The sequence below is a fragment of the Bos grunniens genome, chromosome 5 (assembly GCF_055505025.1).
Source record: "Bos grunniens cultivar Pamir isolate PY7600 chromosome 5, Bosgru_T2T1.0, whole genome shotgun sequence".
Lineage (NCBI taxonomy): Eukaryota > Metazoa > Chordata > Mammalia > Artiodactyla > Bovidae > Bos > Bos grunniens.
The window spans coordinates 19,037,123-19,054,996 of NC_141169.1; the positions used below are offsets into that span (position 1 = coordinate 19,037,123).

Sequence of the window (17,874 nt, forward strand, 5' to 3'; positions counted from 1 at the left end):
GAAAAATCACATATTTTTAGACAACAACCCACTTTTATATTCCCATGAACAAAAGAAGAAATTATAAGGAAAATTATTTTTAAAGAAATGATAATGGAAACACAATATATCAAAATATGTGGAATTCAGCTAAAGCTGCTTATAAGGACATTTATACCTTTAAGTGCTTATTTTAGAAAAGAAGAATGGTTTAGAGTCAATGATCTAATTTTTCTACCTTGAGAACTTAGAAAAAGTTGAACAAATTAAACCCAAGGCAGATGTAGGGAAATTATGAAAGGTTAAATTATAAATCAATGAAATACTAACAGAATTTTAAAAGTCAAAAACTGCTTCTTTGAAAAGATTAATAAAATTCTTAGTAAAAAAGACCTTAACATATATAGTGTCTTCAAATTTTTAAAATCCAATGGGTATTCAGAATTTTAGATTTTAGAATATTTCTGTCCTATAAATATTGTATATTATATAATATCCTCAATGAGGTATGAGTAGCACCCTATAGTCAAACACATTAATACTTCTTAGTGAAAGGCATCCTTAGTGAAAGGCATACCCACTTTTAGAGGGTAAAGATTACAAATAGCCTCATCACAATTCAGGTCAGGTTTTGGTGGCAAAACATCCAAAACAGATTGATTTTAGAGGTTTTCCTTTTAATTTCTGAATTGCAGCATTGCTGTTGTGGATTTGTATTAAATTGATTACTCTTTTTTACAGATAGGTCTTTGATGCTCTTGAACATATGAGAGTGTTCCATCACTAACTTTTAAGAGATGATCTTCTCAGCTAAGATCACAGGACGAATTTTTTCCTCCTACAGCATCCATGAGACTAGAGGGTCAGAATATTTAGTAAATCCAATGACCCTTATAGTGACCTTTGCCTAGGTCGGTAAGTTTAGTCTGTCAGTTGTGGCCAGCTCTTGCAACCCCATGGACTGTATAGCTCTCCATGGACTGTATAGCTCTCCATGGACTGTATAGCTCTCCATGGACTGTATAGCTCTCCATGGACTGTATAGCTCTCCATGGACTGTATAGCTCCCCATGGACTGTATAGCTCTCCATGGACTGTATAGCTCTCCATGGACTGTATAGCTCTCCATGGACTGTATAGCTCTCCATGGACTGTATAGCTCTCCATGGACTGTATAGCTCTCCAGGCTCCTCTGTCCATGGGATTACATTTGAAAGAAAAAAGGACATTAGACTTCCAGGAAACTGGATTCTTCTTCACGAACAAGGATAGAAATTTCAGAGAAAGAAGCATATTGTCCCCCAACATATGATTTTATAGTAAAATACAAAAAAAATCAAATTTCCAAACATACAGTAGTAAATAGTGTTATACACAACAAAACAGAAGATATCCTTGGAATTTTACACAGCCAGCACCTCTATTTTCCATTTTAAAATTCCATTTTTTTGTCAGGCAAATTCCATGCAAAATATATTTCAAGTCAACAATGAAAAAAGCTTAAATCATCTAAAAGTAATTTCATGCCTTATTGAAAACTATCTTAGCAGAAAATGTATTACCCCAATTAAACAGTATCTCCAGCTTTAGGGAAATCCAATTGTGCAAACCTAATTATTTAATTCTCAGGAAAATCATAACAGGAAGAATAGTAAGAGAACAGAATTAATAGTAATGATTGTAGAAATTTCCTTGAAAGCTCATGCAATACTCCTAACAGAAGCTAATTGGAGCCATGCATGCATTAAATCAGATATATGTACTTACTATTACTGCTACTGCTGTCATTCCTAAGGGAGCTGGCTGCAACAGGGGGTAACATAAATGGTTTTGTGACACTGACTCTGGAATCTAAATAGAAAGCAATAATGTGTCAGTGTTGCATGGCAATTTACATAAATTAAAGAGTCCTCAAAAGGTGAAGTGCAATATTAGAGTACTTTCCAGGCCTGCTTCCCAAATCTGGATCATTCAGATCCTATTTTATACTTGGTCCTGCTTTTCTATTTTTATTAAGAAATTCACCAAAGTCACGTTACAGAACAAAGATTCACTGCCTACACACACTAATAAATGTAAATAATGCAAATGGATGGCAATTGATCACTTTTTCAAAATAAGTAATGAAATTAAAATTTCATATCATAGGGATGGTAGTGGGGAGGAAGTCTCAGTACAGGGTAAGTGATGAAGATGAGAATTCATGACTCAGAATTAGACCCCTAAGGAAAAGATTTGAGAAGGGGACATTAAGAAGACTGGAAGTGAAGAATATAATTGTATATTACTAGTAAATATCAGGTGAAAATGAGTGACTATCTCATATATTGTTTACTCATGTGCAATTCTGTACTTTGAAGATGGTTAAGTGTTGTTTGGGCTTGAACACCAACAAATATATAACTGGTTTTTTTTTTCATGCCACTGATATTTGCTTTTATATTAGACATATATACACACACATGTCTGTTTCTAGCTACATATATATTTGAGTCAGAGGTAGATTCTTACCTATACATAAAAGATTCAGTCTTGCTTTCTACATTTATATTAGGAATATATATCTTACCTTTTTCAGGACTTGATGTTGAGGAAATCACACATTCACTCATTTTAGAAGCCACTATCTCCAAGTCCTTGAAGGCATCGATGGATTTATTAAAAATTCCAAAAAATTTCTCAGGAGTAAACTGCCTGGGTTCTGGGCTCTTAGATGATTTTTTTACATTCTAGAAGAAGAAGAAAAAAAAAAAAAAAAACCACAAGATTAGGTTTTTCAAATAGTCTGCAGATTTAACTAATGTCAAAGTAATAGACCACAAATATGTCCTTGACAGACTCAAGTGAAACCGACACTTTTAGACAACAGTTTTTTGTTTGTTTGTTTTTAAGTAACATTGTTAATATTTTAGGAACATATCTATTGAGTTAGATTTGAATTAGATTTGTACAGTCTTTTTTTGCCTCTCCACAGGGCATGCAGAATCTAGTTTCCCAACCAGGGATGAAACCTGCACCCCCTGCAGTGGAAGCCCAGAGTCTTAAACCACTGGAGCACCAGGGAAGTCTCTAGACAACTGTTTTAAAACTCGTAATTCAAACTGGCACTATAGGACTAATGACTCTATGCAGTTCAGTCTGGGGCTCAATTCTGGATAAAAGGAAGAGGGTGGTGGCGAGGGCGAATAAGGTGAAAGCAACGTCAAAACAATGAAATAATCCTAACAACAAACTATAGACTGTTCTCTTTAAAGATGTTCATTAAAATCATTACTTCTCATTAAAAATATACACAACACATGCTCCAAATATGCACTAATTAAAAAGTCTAATGATGATAAATACTGGCAAGGATCTGGAGCAGAGGGGGTCTCTTATACTCCAGTGGAATGACATAAATTGGCCCTTTGATATTAGTAAGGTTGGACACGCTGCCATCCTGTGACCCAGAAATTCCACTCCTAGGTAACTACTTTAAGGAAACTCTTGCAAGATGTACCAGGAGGCATATTAAGCAAGTTCTTGCCAGCAGTGTTTATAAATTCTTACACCAATCAACAGGAGAGTGGTTTAATAAATTAGTGGTATATTGAATCAATGAAATGTTTATGAACAGTAAAAAAAAAAAAAAAAATCAACTACGGCTGTAATAATCAATGTGGATATCTTATAAACAATGTGGAATGAAAGAAGCAAGTCTCAAAAGCATAAAAAGAATATGATTTTCTATAAAATCCCCAAACAAGTCAAAGCTATATTTTAGGAATTCATAAATATATGAAAAGTGAAAGTTTCTCAGTCTGTCTTTGTGACCCCATGGACTATACAGTCCATGGACTTCTCCAGGACAGAATACTGGAGTGGGTAGCCTTTCCCTTCTCCAGGGGATCTTCTCAAACATGGTTATCTACAAATAAAAGCAGGTAATATTAATTAGAGTTAACACCTATGTACCACTTACTATGTACTACTCTAAGTGTTTTATATATATGTTAACCTCTGGAACAACTGAGAGATACCACCTGGTATGAATCTCTTGGGTTCTAGCCAAAGTGCCATGGTTAGTAAATGTACACCTTTTGGTATCTGGAATGCTCTTCTAGATAAACTGCCATTTATTGACCAATTAATTCATCTTTCAGGACCTAGGGCATATCTTATTTCCTTCATGACACCTTGTCTGGTATACTCTACTTTCTGTGACCTCTCCTTATCATTGCCATTAGTACATCATTCATACTGATATGATAAAAAGGGATGCTAACTCTAAGATGTCATTGAATATACGATACATTCTGATTGGGAAATTAGAAAGTAAAACAGTAGAAAAGATGAATTATGCTGCTGCTGCTGCTAAGTCACTTCAGTCGTGTCCGACTCTGTGCGACCCCATGGACGGCAGCCCACCAGGCTCCCCTGTCCCTGGGATTCTCCAGGCAAGAACACTGGAGTAGGATGCCATTTCCTTCTCCAATGCAGGAAAGTGAAAAGTGAAAGTGAAGTCGCTCAGTCGTGATTAGGTTACTGGCGTTATGAGAATTTCAAGATTGGAGAGCACAAATGGGATGGAGGTTGGGTCTTAGAGAGTGACTAGAATTTGAATGGAGACAGAGTATTTGACTGTTACTATGGTGGCTCCGACGGTATAGCATCTGCCTGCAATGCGGGAGACCCAGGTTCGATTCCTGGGTCGGGAAGATCCCTGAAGAAGGAAATGGCAATCCACTCCAGCACTCTTGCCTGGAAAATCCCATGGACGGAGGAGCCTGATAGGCTACAGTCCATGGGGTCGCAAAGAGTCGGACACGACTAAGCGACTTCACTTTCACTTTCATACAGCATCATGGTTAAAACCTTAGGTTTGAACTTCAAGAAGGCCTGTAGGCTAAACCTTGTCTTGTGAACTCTATGTCAAAACAGGTGTCCCAAGAGGTCATTTATTATACAGACACAGTGTTATAAAACTTAAAAAAACTGTTAACATTTTACTTTGCCAAATTTGAATGATAAAAATTCATTCATAATGAATAAAAATTCATCATTAATCATGTAATATCGACTCCTCTTATTGTCCCCATTTTATGTGGAAAGAAGGTGAGCAAAACTATTTTTGAACAAAGCCAGGATTTGACCTCCAGCATCTCATCCTTAATCTCTAGTGGGTACATTGCTTCTTTAATATGCTTCGAATCCAAAGCATTGCTATACCCATACTCTGAAGTGACAACTAATCATCAAATGACCCAAAGACATTAAAATGCACTTCTCTGTTATGATATTATTACTATAGATAAGAGGTCAAGTGTTCATTATAGGCAATTTTCCATTTAAAGGTAAATGAACATTGGTAACCTCATAGGAAGGCTATGAGAACTTTATCCATGAGATAAAGTCAGGGTTGTTTTTATAAGTGTATTGTGAATACATTTATTTTTATATTAAGTGACAACATTTAATTGTCTTAATATACATTTCAGTTGTGATATAACTACAACCATTTATTGTTTTGTGCTCATCTTCAAAATTTTTTTTAATTACAAATTTGTAAGTTAAAAATCTCACAAACACGTCCCCAACCCTGCCACCACTTATCAGCCATAGGTTACAGAGATGAGTAATAAAAAGCAGTCCCAATACAAAGTTACCTCAAATGAGTGTTCTTCCATGCACTCCACAAGGTCATCAACTATTTTCACAAGTTTGTCTATAATAGAATAATTACTCAAGCCTTCAGAAATATTTGAAAACTTGTCCAGAAGATCAGTCAAGCTGACTGACAGTTGTTCCACCATCTGGCTTATCCAACAATGACTAGGCTGTAAGAAATTAAAAGAAAAGAAGACAAAGCACCTGTTTTAAGTACAGTCACTGGTTACTGGACAAAAGATTTCCTTATATCAGAACAGGTTTGTTCTTAGGTTTTTCTTAAGTCATATCTAACAGCTGTTTCAAAATTTCCAAATGCATAAAGATCAGAAGAAATTGTTGATGGTAAAGATTTTGCCCTTCCATGGAGATAAAATTAAGACAGAGTCCTTGACAAGGTTCAGATACTGCAAAATTTAATTCTATGGAAGCATATTTATTTCTTACTTACTGTATTGTGAAATGAATTTAACCCAGAGAAATTTTTTTAGAAAGTTATAGTGGGAAAGGTTCCTATGTTCTTCAAGGAACTTCCAGTCTTTTGGGCAACTAGAATATGAATCAGTGGATCAATAATGGCTTATTTTTCTCAGGATCTTGATAGATTTCAAAACTTCTTCATAGCTGAGTTTCTGTGGGTGTTAAAAAAATAGCCCTGGTCTGGGAGAGAAGCACTTTTGCTTTAGTGGCAGGACCAGCTACATAATTTGTGGGGCTAATAGCAAAATGGAAATGTATTTACTGCTCAAAACGTGTTCAAAAAATGATGAAGAGTTTCACGATGGTGACAGCAGAGCATGAAACCAAGTGTGGAGCCCCACTCATGAAGCCAGCCCTGTCCACTGGTTGGAAGCTCAAGCCTTGGAATCAAGCAAAACTGGGTTCAATTTTGGCTGAGAGAATCCCGACAAGCTACATAAATTTTCTGAACCTCATTTTGTCCCTCTACAGAAAGGGAAAATGGAAGTAAGGTAGTTTTGAGGAGACGAGGTACATAATTTGAATTTAAGTTTCATGAGGGTAGGATTTTTTTATAAAATTGTGTTCCCTGTGGTGTTCCTAAGACCTAGAATACTGTCTGGCATATGGGTGTTGCTCAGAAACTAATTGCTTAACTGATATAGAAGTGAAAAAAAAAAAAAGTGAGAGAAAATACTACATAACAAGGGTCCCAACATTTTCTGGAAAGGGCTAGATGGCAAATATTTTCAAGCTTTGTATGCCAAAAGGCAAAAATCAAGAATATTGTGTAGGTCCAGTTATATAAGAGAAAATGAATTTCTACCCATTCTTATTACCATTTAAAAAGTAATGATTATAATTGGATACAATGTCTTTTGCATAATTATTTAGCTTCTTTTGTAACACAGGTTTAGCAATAAGAAGAATGGAATTCTTTATTTTGGGTCAACATTTTTGTTCACTTAGGGTTAAAAGCATTCTCTATTATCAAGTAGACTGTAAATGTTCATCTGTAAAAAGACAAACTCAGCTGGCTGTCCATGTAATATCAGCAACATACTGGATCTGGTCTGTAGAGTGTAGTTTGCCAACCCCTCTTATACATTTGCAGATAAATAAAGGTTTAGATTATTAGGGAAAACTTCTTAGTATATTAGAATGAATTATAACATTTTTAAAAATGAATGTGACACCACTTAAAATAATTGGAAATTTACATACATTGTATATTGTAATATTCTTTTTTCTCTTATAAAAAACTTTGAAGTCTAGGTTCTGATTTATATTTTTAATTGTTAAAATGTTATAATGAAAAAAATAAGATAGAAAAGGTAAAATGGTCTTGGCTTATTAAGATCTCACATAATTTTAAATTATTTCTATTGTAATAAAAACACATAATCAGAGAGGGTAACCGATGTCATGTAAAATGAACAAAACCCACTATACTTTATTTTTCTACTTACCAGCAAAATATCTCTGTGGGTGAAACTCATGTAATTCGTGTTTTCTAAATTATACAAGAGAGCCATTTTATATTTATTTCATAGAACAATTTTAATTAATATGACCCAGCCAAAGGGGAAACTGGTTTCTCTACAGATAGGTACGTTGCAATTTCTGGAAGCATTAAATGCCATTCAAAACTTTTAGGGAGTATTGGCTCTGACTTCAGATAAGTAGAATAAACAAACTCCTAGTGGGAATTAGTTCAATTTGGCCGTTTCATTTGACTCACCAACCAAGTTCTCAAAGACTGTTCCCAAAATATGCTGAGAATGAACTCCTTGTTTTATAAAATCAGTGCTTATCTTAAGCACATGCAAGTTCATATTTGCATCATTAGCAAGTCTCTTTACAAGCTGTCAGTCTTTCTTTGGAGGCTGATTGCTCTCCCAAGTTTCCCTCCACTTAGACAGCAATAATTCCCTTTAGATAGTCATCCCTATCAGCAAGGGGCAGATTTCCTAGGATATGGGAAACAGTACATTCTGTAAATACTACTTTAGTAGTATTTATATGGTAAAACAGCCTTCACCAATTAGTTCATCCCACTGAAATTGTGCAAATTTTTCCATGGCAAGTACAGCTCATGTATTAATCTTTTCAAACTCTGTCCTTGCTCCACTTTATGAACAAGCTCACCTGTCCTTCTCTCTGATGCTCTGACGTGTAGGAACCAAAATCAAATTCCCCTATTCTGAATTAAGGTACTGTGGTCTTTGCCTTAAATGAACAGGTTGTTTTTTCTTTTTGTTTGTTGCTTTTTTGTGGTTAAAGCAGAAAGGAGCTTGTTTATATGTTTCTTAGTTTTAAACTGGGAACTCTGGGGTGCTTATGTCACTTCTGTTTATCTCTATCTTCAACTGAACTCTATGTTTACATTCCTCATTCAAGTTCTTATTTAGCTATGACTACTCGCCCCATGGCCACCCACCCTTGTTTTCACATACCTAATCAACAGTCCAAGCAATCAACTTTTCCCAGAAACATTTCCAACCCTAAACCTGTAATTTCTTACTGTTAAATCATGGAAATCCCATAATCGAATCCTAGCCCAATATCTGCCCCTTTAAAGTTATGAAAAATTCATTGATATTTGACATAAACATCGAGACTACACTGCTGAAAAATATATTTCTAAACACCTTTAACTGTATTTCATTCATTATACATTCTGCATAATTTTCTTGGAAAGACTATATAATCAATTCAAAGTTATTTCTTTTCACTAATCTGTTTAAACAGCTATATTTTAGCTTTTAAAGTTTATTGCATTTAGGAAAGATAAAACTGAGGTAAACAATATTAACTATCAGCCAGTTTTAACTTGTCTGCCTACAAGAAAGGAAACCAGCCTTGACTAGAACATCAAGCAGATTCGCATTTTCTTTTTAATTAAATCTAGTCAATGATTTGTAGACAGCAAAACACAGTGACCTAAATATTTCATTTGTGAGATGATATGAAGTCTGTTTTTCAACTCTTACAAGATTATTATGATTAGGAAATAGATAATTAAAAGTGTGCAATTCACAAATTTAAATTTTTCCTTTACCTTAATAAACAGGCATTACTGTCACTCATCTTTCAGAGACCATTTTAAACAAATAGTTTTATATTGCACAGCTATTAACTCACAATAGATATTAGAAGAATGTAAGATATAAATAACATTCTCTATTTCACTAGAAGAATGTGAAAGATCAGTAAAGTTGATAGAGTCAGACAGGACATCAAAGAGGTGATGTAAAGAGTATGTTTCAAATTCCTGAAGTACATATAACGTAATGTTTTATTCACCTATATACACACAAAAAGAAATATACTTTTTTGCTTTGAAAGGGAAAATTTGTCTGGATTTTCCTTAACTTCATACTCTTAATTTCTTACCTTCTTTTTTGGTAGCCTCTGTCTTACATTTTCTGGATCAATTATAACAGCTCTACTTAGGATTATTGGAGCAACATATGCTTTCTATTCATGTTTGTGTGTGTATATATAAATGATATATAACATGTATCATTCTAGAATGCTAACTGAATCGATGACATTGAATCAATGTCCTTGACCTGCTCGCACGCCACCACCACAGAAGATTTGGGTAAAAACTATGAACTTCCTAAGGATTTTAAAGTACCATAAGCACCAAATTAATAAGATTAAAAAAAGAAAAACTATGATTGAAAGCATTCCAAACATAATTTAGAATATGACCACTTCCAAAAACCAACAATGAAAACTCACACATTCATACAAGTATAAAATAGATACGTGAATTTCACAGGATGTGTGATATAATATCTCTGCAGACCCAGAACTGGTAAATTTGAGACCGTGACTGAAATAAAAACATCCGAGAGACTTGCTAAATCTGGCCTGCCTTCTTCTCTCCATCCCCTGCTTCATTTAAGAAACTGTTCTGGTTTATTAGCTGAAAACATTTGACACAGGATTCTGCATCAGTCTTAGATGAAGAGTCTCCAAGAGCAGTCCAGAAGCCTTTTGGAACTAGAATCTGAAAGTGGACAAAACACACACTAACGTTTCTTCACGGAGGTACTTGGCACTACTTTTCCGTTTAGTAACTGTTCTTTGGGAGATATGTGTCTGCTTCGTCAGGAAGCCTCACGGAGGTATGTGCACTGTGAGGGAATTCTCCACAAAGGAGCTGGGGTACAACACCCATTAGAGATTCTGAGGGAGCAAAGCCCTGGCTCATAAACTATGAGGCTTCTGAGGAATATTCACAATGAGCCTTCCACCCCATCTTCTAATCCAACTAATCTAATTACCAGCATTACTGCCCAGTTTGATTGTTTCTGTTTTGTTTTCTTTAATGTGTGTCAACCTTCAATCTTGCCAGAATTAGAAGTATGAATGCCCATAGGCACAAAGCACCCCTTTCTTTCCTCTTGTGCTTCCAGCATTTACCTCCTGGCTGGTCAGTCAAAAAGAATCTAGCACTATGCCAACAGAATCACAATGCTTTAGATCTGGAAGAGATGCTAAAGGCCATCTGGTCCCGTCCCACCAATGTCATAAATGGGAAAATCAAGGAAGGTCTCAAGCAGTGAAGTGGTTCACCAAGGTTACACAACAAATTTAAAACAAATATTAGAAACCAAGACTCCCAAGCCCTTGCCTAGTTCTTTCATCAGTAAATACTGACACATACAGCTGTAGCACTTTCTTCTGCTGGGTTCTCCATGACTCGTGTGGTCCAACTTCTGGACGAGACACACTGGTCCTTAAACTCGATTAAGAGATTACTTAGGAATTAGAAATGGCTCTGTCTCATTTCAATGAATCCAGAACTACATTATAGGAACCAGATTTCTTCCAGTAACTGTTGCAAATGCTAATTGCTTTCAGCAGGCTTCCCTGGTGGCTCAGCCAGTAAAGAATCCACCTGCAATGCAGAAGACCAAGGTTGGATCCTTGGGTCAGGAAGATCCCCTGGAGAAAGGAATAGCAACCCACTTTAGTATTCTTGCCTGGGAAATCCCATGGGCAAAGGAGCCTGGGTGGGCTACAGTCCATGGGATCACAAGAGTTGGACACAACTTAGCGACTAAACCATCACCACCAATTGACTTTAATGGACTCTCCTTACTCCTTCTGCTTTTACTCTTAGGACCAGAAAGCAGACACTCCTTGCCAATCGAACATTTCATGGGCAGGCAACTTTAAAACATTCCTACAAAAACACGTCGTAAAATATTGTGTGCTCAAGTTACTGCTGTAGAGTCTCCAAAATCTTAACTCCTTTTTTGAGCTGGGTTTTGTCATGATTTATTTTAGTCCTCTCTCTAAACAATTAATTTGGGTCTTCAGTGTTCACTGCAGACATCTAACTGCATTTTCTCGCTTTAATTAAAGCGAGTAGAAACCTCAATCTGATTAAGATGGTAATCAGTCCAAACACTATAAATACATGTTGTTTCCCCAGGCGGGCCTATAAATGGCCTCTGAGCCAGATACAAAATAGCACCAGGAAGAAAGGTCAACATGGGAGATGAGGGCGGCCCTGATGAACTAGAGGCTGTCTAGTCCTAACTCTGTTAACACACATTGTGATTTTAGGCAAGTCTCTAAAATATCTCTGTCTAATCTGTGTGAGCCAATAGAGGGACCATTTGCCACCTTCAGCTACTCATCACTCAAAATGTGGCCAGTATGACTGAGGAACTAAAATATTAATGTTGCTTAACTAATTCAACATGTTGAAAGTTAGAAAATTATTATGTGATTTGGTGACTGGAACACTTTTAAGAATCTTTGGAAAAGCTTAGGTATGTGAATCTGTGTTTTCAATTGTCAATTTTATAAAAATCTAAATGAGTAAATATTTCTGATGAAAATTTAGTGTTTGAACTGGAGTGTACTGTAGATATGAAATACACAGTAGATTCTGAATAAATATTAAAAATTAAAATATGTTGATAATTTTATATGGTTTACAAGGTACAGTGATCACATTTTGAATATATTAGACTAATAAACTTTATTATAATTTTCATGTTCTTTTTATTTTAATGCAGCTACTGGACAATTTAACATTATATATGTGGCTTCTGGGCTTCCCAGATAGCTCTGTGGTAAAGAATCTGCCTGCCAAGATCTCAGCCGACACAGGTTTGATCCTTGGGTCAGGAAGATCCCTTAGAGGAGGAAATGGCAATCCACTCCAGTATTCATGTTTGGAAAATTCCATGGACAAAGGAGCCTGGTGGGCTACAGTCCATGGGGTCACAAGAGTCAGACACGACTAAGCAACTTAACAACATGTGGCTTCTATGCTATTTTTTCAGGTAGTAATGGTCTAGATGTTCTGAAAGTATCTTAATGTAACCACTTACTTATTAAGATGGGCCCTGTAGTTTGAGTATACAAAAGAGCCACCTAAAAAATAGTGTTTAATGTTAACGTTTTATTCATTTACCTAACATTTTATACTTATTCCTTTGAAAGAAATATTATATGAGAGCTAGAAGTAGACAAGTACAGTGTCTACCAGACTGACTTCCATTTCTATAGGAAGCATTTCAAATCACAGGGGTGGATCCTCAGGATCCACAATTACAAACAGTGGCCTTGCCCAGCAGCCACAGCTGACTGGACAATAACGGCATCCTGAGACAAATGGGTCCATCGGAAAGTCCCTCCCCCTAAAAGGTAGTAGTGATAAGAACTGGTAACTAGTCTCTGAGCAGGGTCAAACTGTACTATGTGAGTGTGGGAGCTCTGGGGCAGCTATTAAGCCGTCAGGTGACTGAAAACACACACAAAAAAATTCTGCACAGGTGAAACAGAATGAGGCAGAGAGGCAGAGAAGGGGAAAGGAAAACCTGAATCCCTTCATGAGGCCTGGCTGCATCCCTCCCCTTGACTTGAAATGCTATTCTTCAGTATCCTTATAGTAATGGGACTTTTTTTTTTTTTTTTTTGGTGAAGCTTGAGTTCATTACTGTTAGCAAGAACCAAAGGAATCTAAACAAATAAGGGAGGCTCCCTCAAGATTTGTAAATCAGACATTTTTTGGGCCAGCAGTTAAATGTTTACTGGTAAGTATCTTTTGAGTAGCTACTACCTGCTCAAATGGTAAGGAAATACAACAGGGTAAAAGGGTTGATCCCTAATCTTTAGATAAATATAGTAAAAAGAGAAAATATAAAAATAATTGTGAGGACATAGAACAATTATTGCATGTACAATATATCTTGGGTTTTTCACATCTTAATCACTTCTCATAACAATACTATGAGACAGATCCATAACACATACAAGTTTAAATAGCTGTGTAAGCAATATATGATTAACTACCCCAAATGATGGACTTCCCTGGTGGCTCAGACAGTAAAGCGTCTGCCTGCAATGTGGGAGACCTGGGTTCAATCCCTGGGTCAGGAAGATCTCCTGGAGAAGGAAATGGCAACCCACTCCAGTATTCTTGCCTGGAAAATCCCATGGATGGAGGAGCCTGGTAGGCTACAGTTCATGGGGTCACAAAGAGTCAGACACAACTCAGCGACATCACTCACTCACTCACCCCAAATGATTAGTTTCGAGACAAATTCTATAGAAATTCAGAGATAATAAAGTAACAGATAAGGCCCACAGAATAGATACCACATCAGTATTGCTCATCACCCTGTCCCACACAAGCACCCAGCAGAAGCATAGATTAGGGGTGGTGTCAGTTTTTACTGGCCACTGATGCAGGGAAGAGAGCGTGCTCTGGGACAGTAGGAAATGGTCTTATGAGAAATAGGGATCTTAAGCTGACCTTGGAGGAGATGACCACTAAGATGCACTCAGTCCCAGGATACTGCATAATTCTGTGGATAGAATTTGGATGAGTGGGTGGGAGAGGAAAGAATATTCCTAGCAAAGAGAAGCTAAACCATGCAGTCTTGGAATTGAGAATAGAAAAGAATGGCAACCCACTCCAGTATTCTTACCTGGAGAATTCCACGGACAGAGGAGCCTGGCGGGCTAATAGGGTTACAAACAGTCGGACAAGACGGAGTGACTAACACTTTCACTTCAAGGTGATTCTAGGAGGGTGGGACTCACCTGACTGGGAGACGAGTTTGTGTTGCAAAATAATGGGCATTAAGATGAGGTGATTGGTGTGGGGCAAGAAGGTTATTATGGAAGCTTATGAACATCAGACTCAGGAATCTGGCTTTCAGCCTTCAATCACTGAGAACAATGAGAAAGTTCTTGATTAAGGAAATGACTCAGTTAAAAGTAGCAGCATAACAGAAGGCTCATGGAAATCATGATTCGTCAAAATAGCATGATATTACTCTTAGACCTAAACCTTTTTACGAAATGCGTACATATCTAAAAGAAGATGAGTAAAACACTGAGGTGCAAAAACTGTGTGATGAGTTACAGTCATTCACCGCATCATCATAATCTTATGGATTCTATTCAGTTGGTACCTCAGGGAAATTACAAGTGATTACATGTGATCCTTCCTTCCATCTTCACTTTCAGCACATAAGTGCCTATCATACATTGAGTACAAAAGAAGCAGGGCAAATGCTAACAGAGTTTTGCCAAGAGGACACACTGGTTATAGCAAACACCCTCTTCCAATAATACAAGAGATGACTCTACACGTGGACATCACCAGATGATCGATGGATTATGTTCTTTGCAGCTGAAGGTGGAGCAGCTCCTTACAGTCAGCAAAAATAAGGCCTAGAGCTGACTATGGATCAGATCATGAGCTCCTTATTGTAAAATATAGACTTAAATTGAAGAAAGTAGGGAAAACCACTAGGTCATTCAGAAATGATCTAAACCAATCCCTTATCATTTACAGAGGAAGTGACAGATTCATAGGATTAGATCTGATAGACAGAGTGCCTGAAGAACTATGGATGGAGGTTCCTAACAAGGTACAGGAGATGGTGACCAAAACCATCCCCAAGAAAAAGAAATGCAAGAAGGCAAAATGACCGTCTAAGGAAGCCTTACAAATAGCTGAGAAAAGAAGTGAAAGGCAAAGGAGAAAGGGAGACATGCCCAACTGAATGCAGAATTCCAGAGAATAGTGAGGAGACACAAGAAAGCCTTCTTACGTTGAACAACACAAAGAAATAGAGGAAAACAACAGAACGGGAAAAACTAGAAATCTCTTCAAGAAAGTTGGAGATATCAAGGGAATATTTCATGCAAAAATGGGCAAAATAAAGGACAGAAAATGTAAGGACCTAAAAGAAGCAGAGAGATTAAGAAGAGGTGACAAGAATACACAGAAGAATTGTACAAAAAAGATCTTAATGAACCAGATAACTATGATGGTGTGGTCACTCACCTAGAGCCAGACATCCTGGAGTGCAAAGTCAAGTGGGCCTTACGAAGCATTACTATGAACAAAGCCAGTGGAGGTGATGGAATTGTAGCTGAGCTATTTCAAATCCTAAAAGATGATGCTGCAAATTTGGAAAATTCAGCAGTGGCCACAGGGCTGAAAAAGGTCAATTTTCATTCTAATACCAAAGAAGGGCAATGCCAAAGAATGTTCAAACTACGATACAATTGTGCTCATTTCATATGCTAGCAAGATTATGCTTAAAATCCTTCAAGCTAAGCTTCAGCAGTATATGAACTAAGAACTTCCAGGTGTACAATCTGGATTTAGAAAAGGTACAGGGGCCAGATACTAAATTGCCAACATCTGCTTGGAACATAGAAAAAGCAAGGGAATTCCAAAAAAACATCTGATTCATTGACTGCGCTAAAGCCTTTGACTCTGTGGATCACAAAAAAAAATGTGGAAAATTCTTCAAGAGATGGGAATACCAGACCACCTTACCTGTCTCCTGAGAAACCTGAATGCAGGTCAAGAAGCAAGAGTTAGAACCAGACATGGAACAACAGACTGGTTCAAAATTGGGAAAGAAGTATGTCAACACTGTGTAATGTCACCCTGCTTATTTAACTTATATGCAGATGTGAAATGCAGGCCAGGATGACTCAAAAGCTGGAATCCAGATTGCCAGGAGAAATATCAACAACCTCAGATATGCAGTCTAATGGTGGAAAGCTAAGAGGAACTAAAGAGCCTCTGATGAAGGTGAAAGAGGAGAGTGAAAATACTGACTTAAAACTCAACATTCAAAAAACTAAGATCATGGTATCTGGTTCCATCAGTTCAGTTCAGTTCAGTCGCTCAGTCGTGTCTGACTCTTTGCGACCCCATGAATCGCAGCATGCCAGGCCTCCCTATCCATCACCAACTCCCGGAGTTCACTCAGACTCACATCCATCGAGTCAGTGATGCCATCCAGCCATCTCATTCTCTGTCATCCCCTTCTCCTCCTGCCCCCAATGCCTCCCAGCATCAGGGTCTTTTCCAATAAGTCAACTCTTCGCATCAGGTAGCCAAAGTATTGGAGTTTCAGCTTTAGCATCAGTCCTTCGAATGAACACCCAGGAACTGATCTCCTTCAGAATGGACTGGTTGGATCTCCTTGCAGTCCAAGGGACTCTCAAGAGTCTTCTCCAACACCACAGTTTTTTCAAAAGCATCAATTCTTCAGTGCTCAGCTTTCTTCACAGTCCAACTCTCACATCCATACATGACCACTGGAAAAACCATAGCCTTGACTAGACGGACCTTTGTTGGCAAAGTAATGTCTCTGCTTTTCAATATGCTATCTAGTTTGGTCATAACTTTCCTTCCAAGGAGTAAGCGTCTTTTAATTTCAAGGCTGCAGTCACCATCTGCAGAGATTTTGGAGCCCCCCAAAAATAAAGTCTGACACTGTTTCCACTGTTTCCCCATCTATTTGCCATGAAGTGATGGGACCAGATGCCATGATCTTCATTTTCTGAATGTTGAGCTTTAAGCTAACTTTTTCACTCTCCTCTTTCACTTTCATCAAGAGGCTTTTTAGTTCCTCTTCACTTTCTGCCATAAGGGTGGTGGCATCTGCATATCTGAGGTTATCGACATTTCTCCTGGCAATCTTGATTCCAGCTTGTGCTTCTTCCAGCCCAGTGTTTCTCATGATGTACTCTGCATATGAGTTAAATAAGCAGGGGGACAATATACAGCTTTGACATACTCCTTTTCCTATTTGGAACCAGTCCGTTGTTCCATGTCCAGTTCTAACCGTTGCTTCCTGACCTGCATACAGGTTTCTCAAGAGGTAGGTCAGGTGGTCTGGTATTCCCATCTCTTGAAGAATTTCCCACAGTTTATTGTGATCCACACAGTCAAAGGCTTTGGCATAGTCAATAAAGCAGAAATAGATATTTTTCTGGAACTCTATTGCTTTTTCCATGATCCAGTGGATGTTGGCAATTTGATCTCTGGTTCCTCTGCCTTTTCTAAAACCAGCTTGAACATCTGAAGTTCACGGTTCACATATTGCTGAAGCCTGGCTTGAAGAATTTTGAGCATTACTTTACTAGCATGTGAGATGAGTGCAACTGTGCAGTAGTTCGAGCATTCTTTGGCATTGCCTTTCTTTGGGATTGGAATGAAAACTGACCTTTTCCAGTCCTGTGGCCACTGCTGAGTTTTCCAAATGTGCTAGCATATTGAGTGCAGCACTTTCACAGCATCATCTTCCAGGATTTGAAATAGCTCAACTGGAATGCCATCACCTCCACTAGCTTTGTTCCTAGTGATGCTTTCTAAGGCCCACTTGACTTCACATTCCAGGATGTCTGGCTCTAGGTCAGTGATCACACCATCATGATTATCTGGGTCATGAAGCTCTTTTTTGTGCAGTTCTTCTGTGTATTCTTGCCACCTCT

At 37.5% G+C, this 17,874-nt stretch overlaps 1 protein-coding gene and 1 long non-coding RNA gene across 12 annotated transcripts in view; one reads left to right on the top strand and one right to left on the bottom strand.

The window, feature by feature from the left end:
* The window catches only part of LOC147371366 (uncharacterized), a 178,302-nt gene extending 175,091 nt beyond the window's left edge, over positions 1-3,211 (top strand). For both annotated transcript variants that reach the window (XR_015164780.1, XR_015164785.1), the window contains one exon: positions 2,954-3,211. This is a non-coding gene — a long non-coding RNA (uncharacterized LOC147371366). The remainder of the gene's footprint in view (positions 1-2,953) is intronic.
* KITLG (KIT ligand) overlaps positions 1-17,874 on the bottom strand; it is a 107,671-nt gene that overhangs the window by 23,817 nt on the left and 65,980 nt on the right. For 7 of the 10 annotated variants that reach the window (XM_086403742.1, XM_086403737.1, XM_086403735.1 and 4 more), the window contains 3 exons: positions 5,625-5,795; positions 2,549-2,708; positions 1,747-1,830 (listed from right to left, as the gene is read on the bottom strand). In XM_086403742.1, coding sequence (XP_086259868.1) covers positions 1,747-1,830; positions 2,549-2,708; positions 5,625-5,795 — 415 coding nt within the window. The remainder of the gene's footprint in view (positions 1-1,746; positions 1,831-2,548; positions 2,709-5,624; positions 5,796-17,874) is intronic. The other 3 variants (XM_086403743.1, XM_086403741.1, XM_086403736.1) reach the window with 1 other exon arrangement.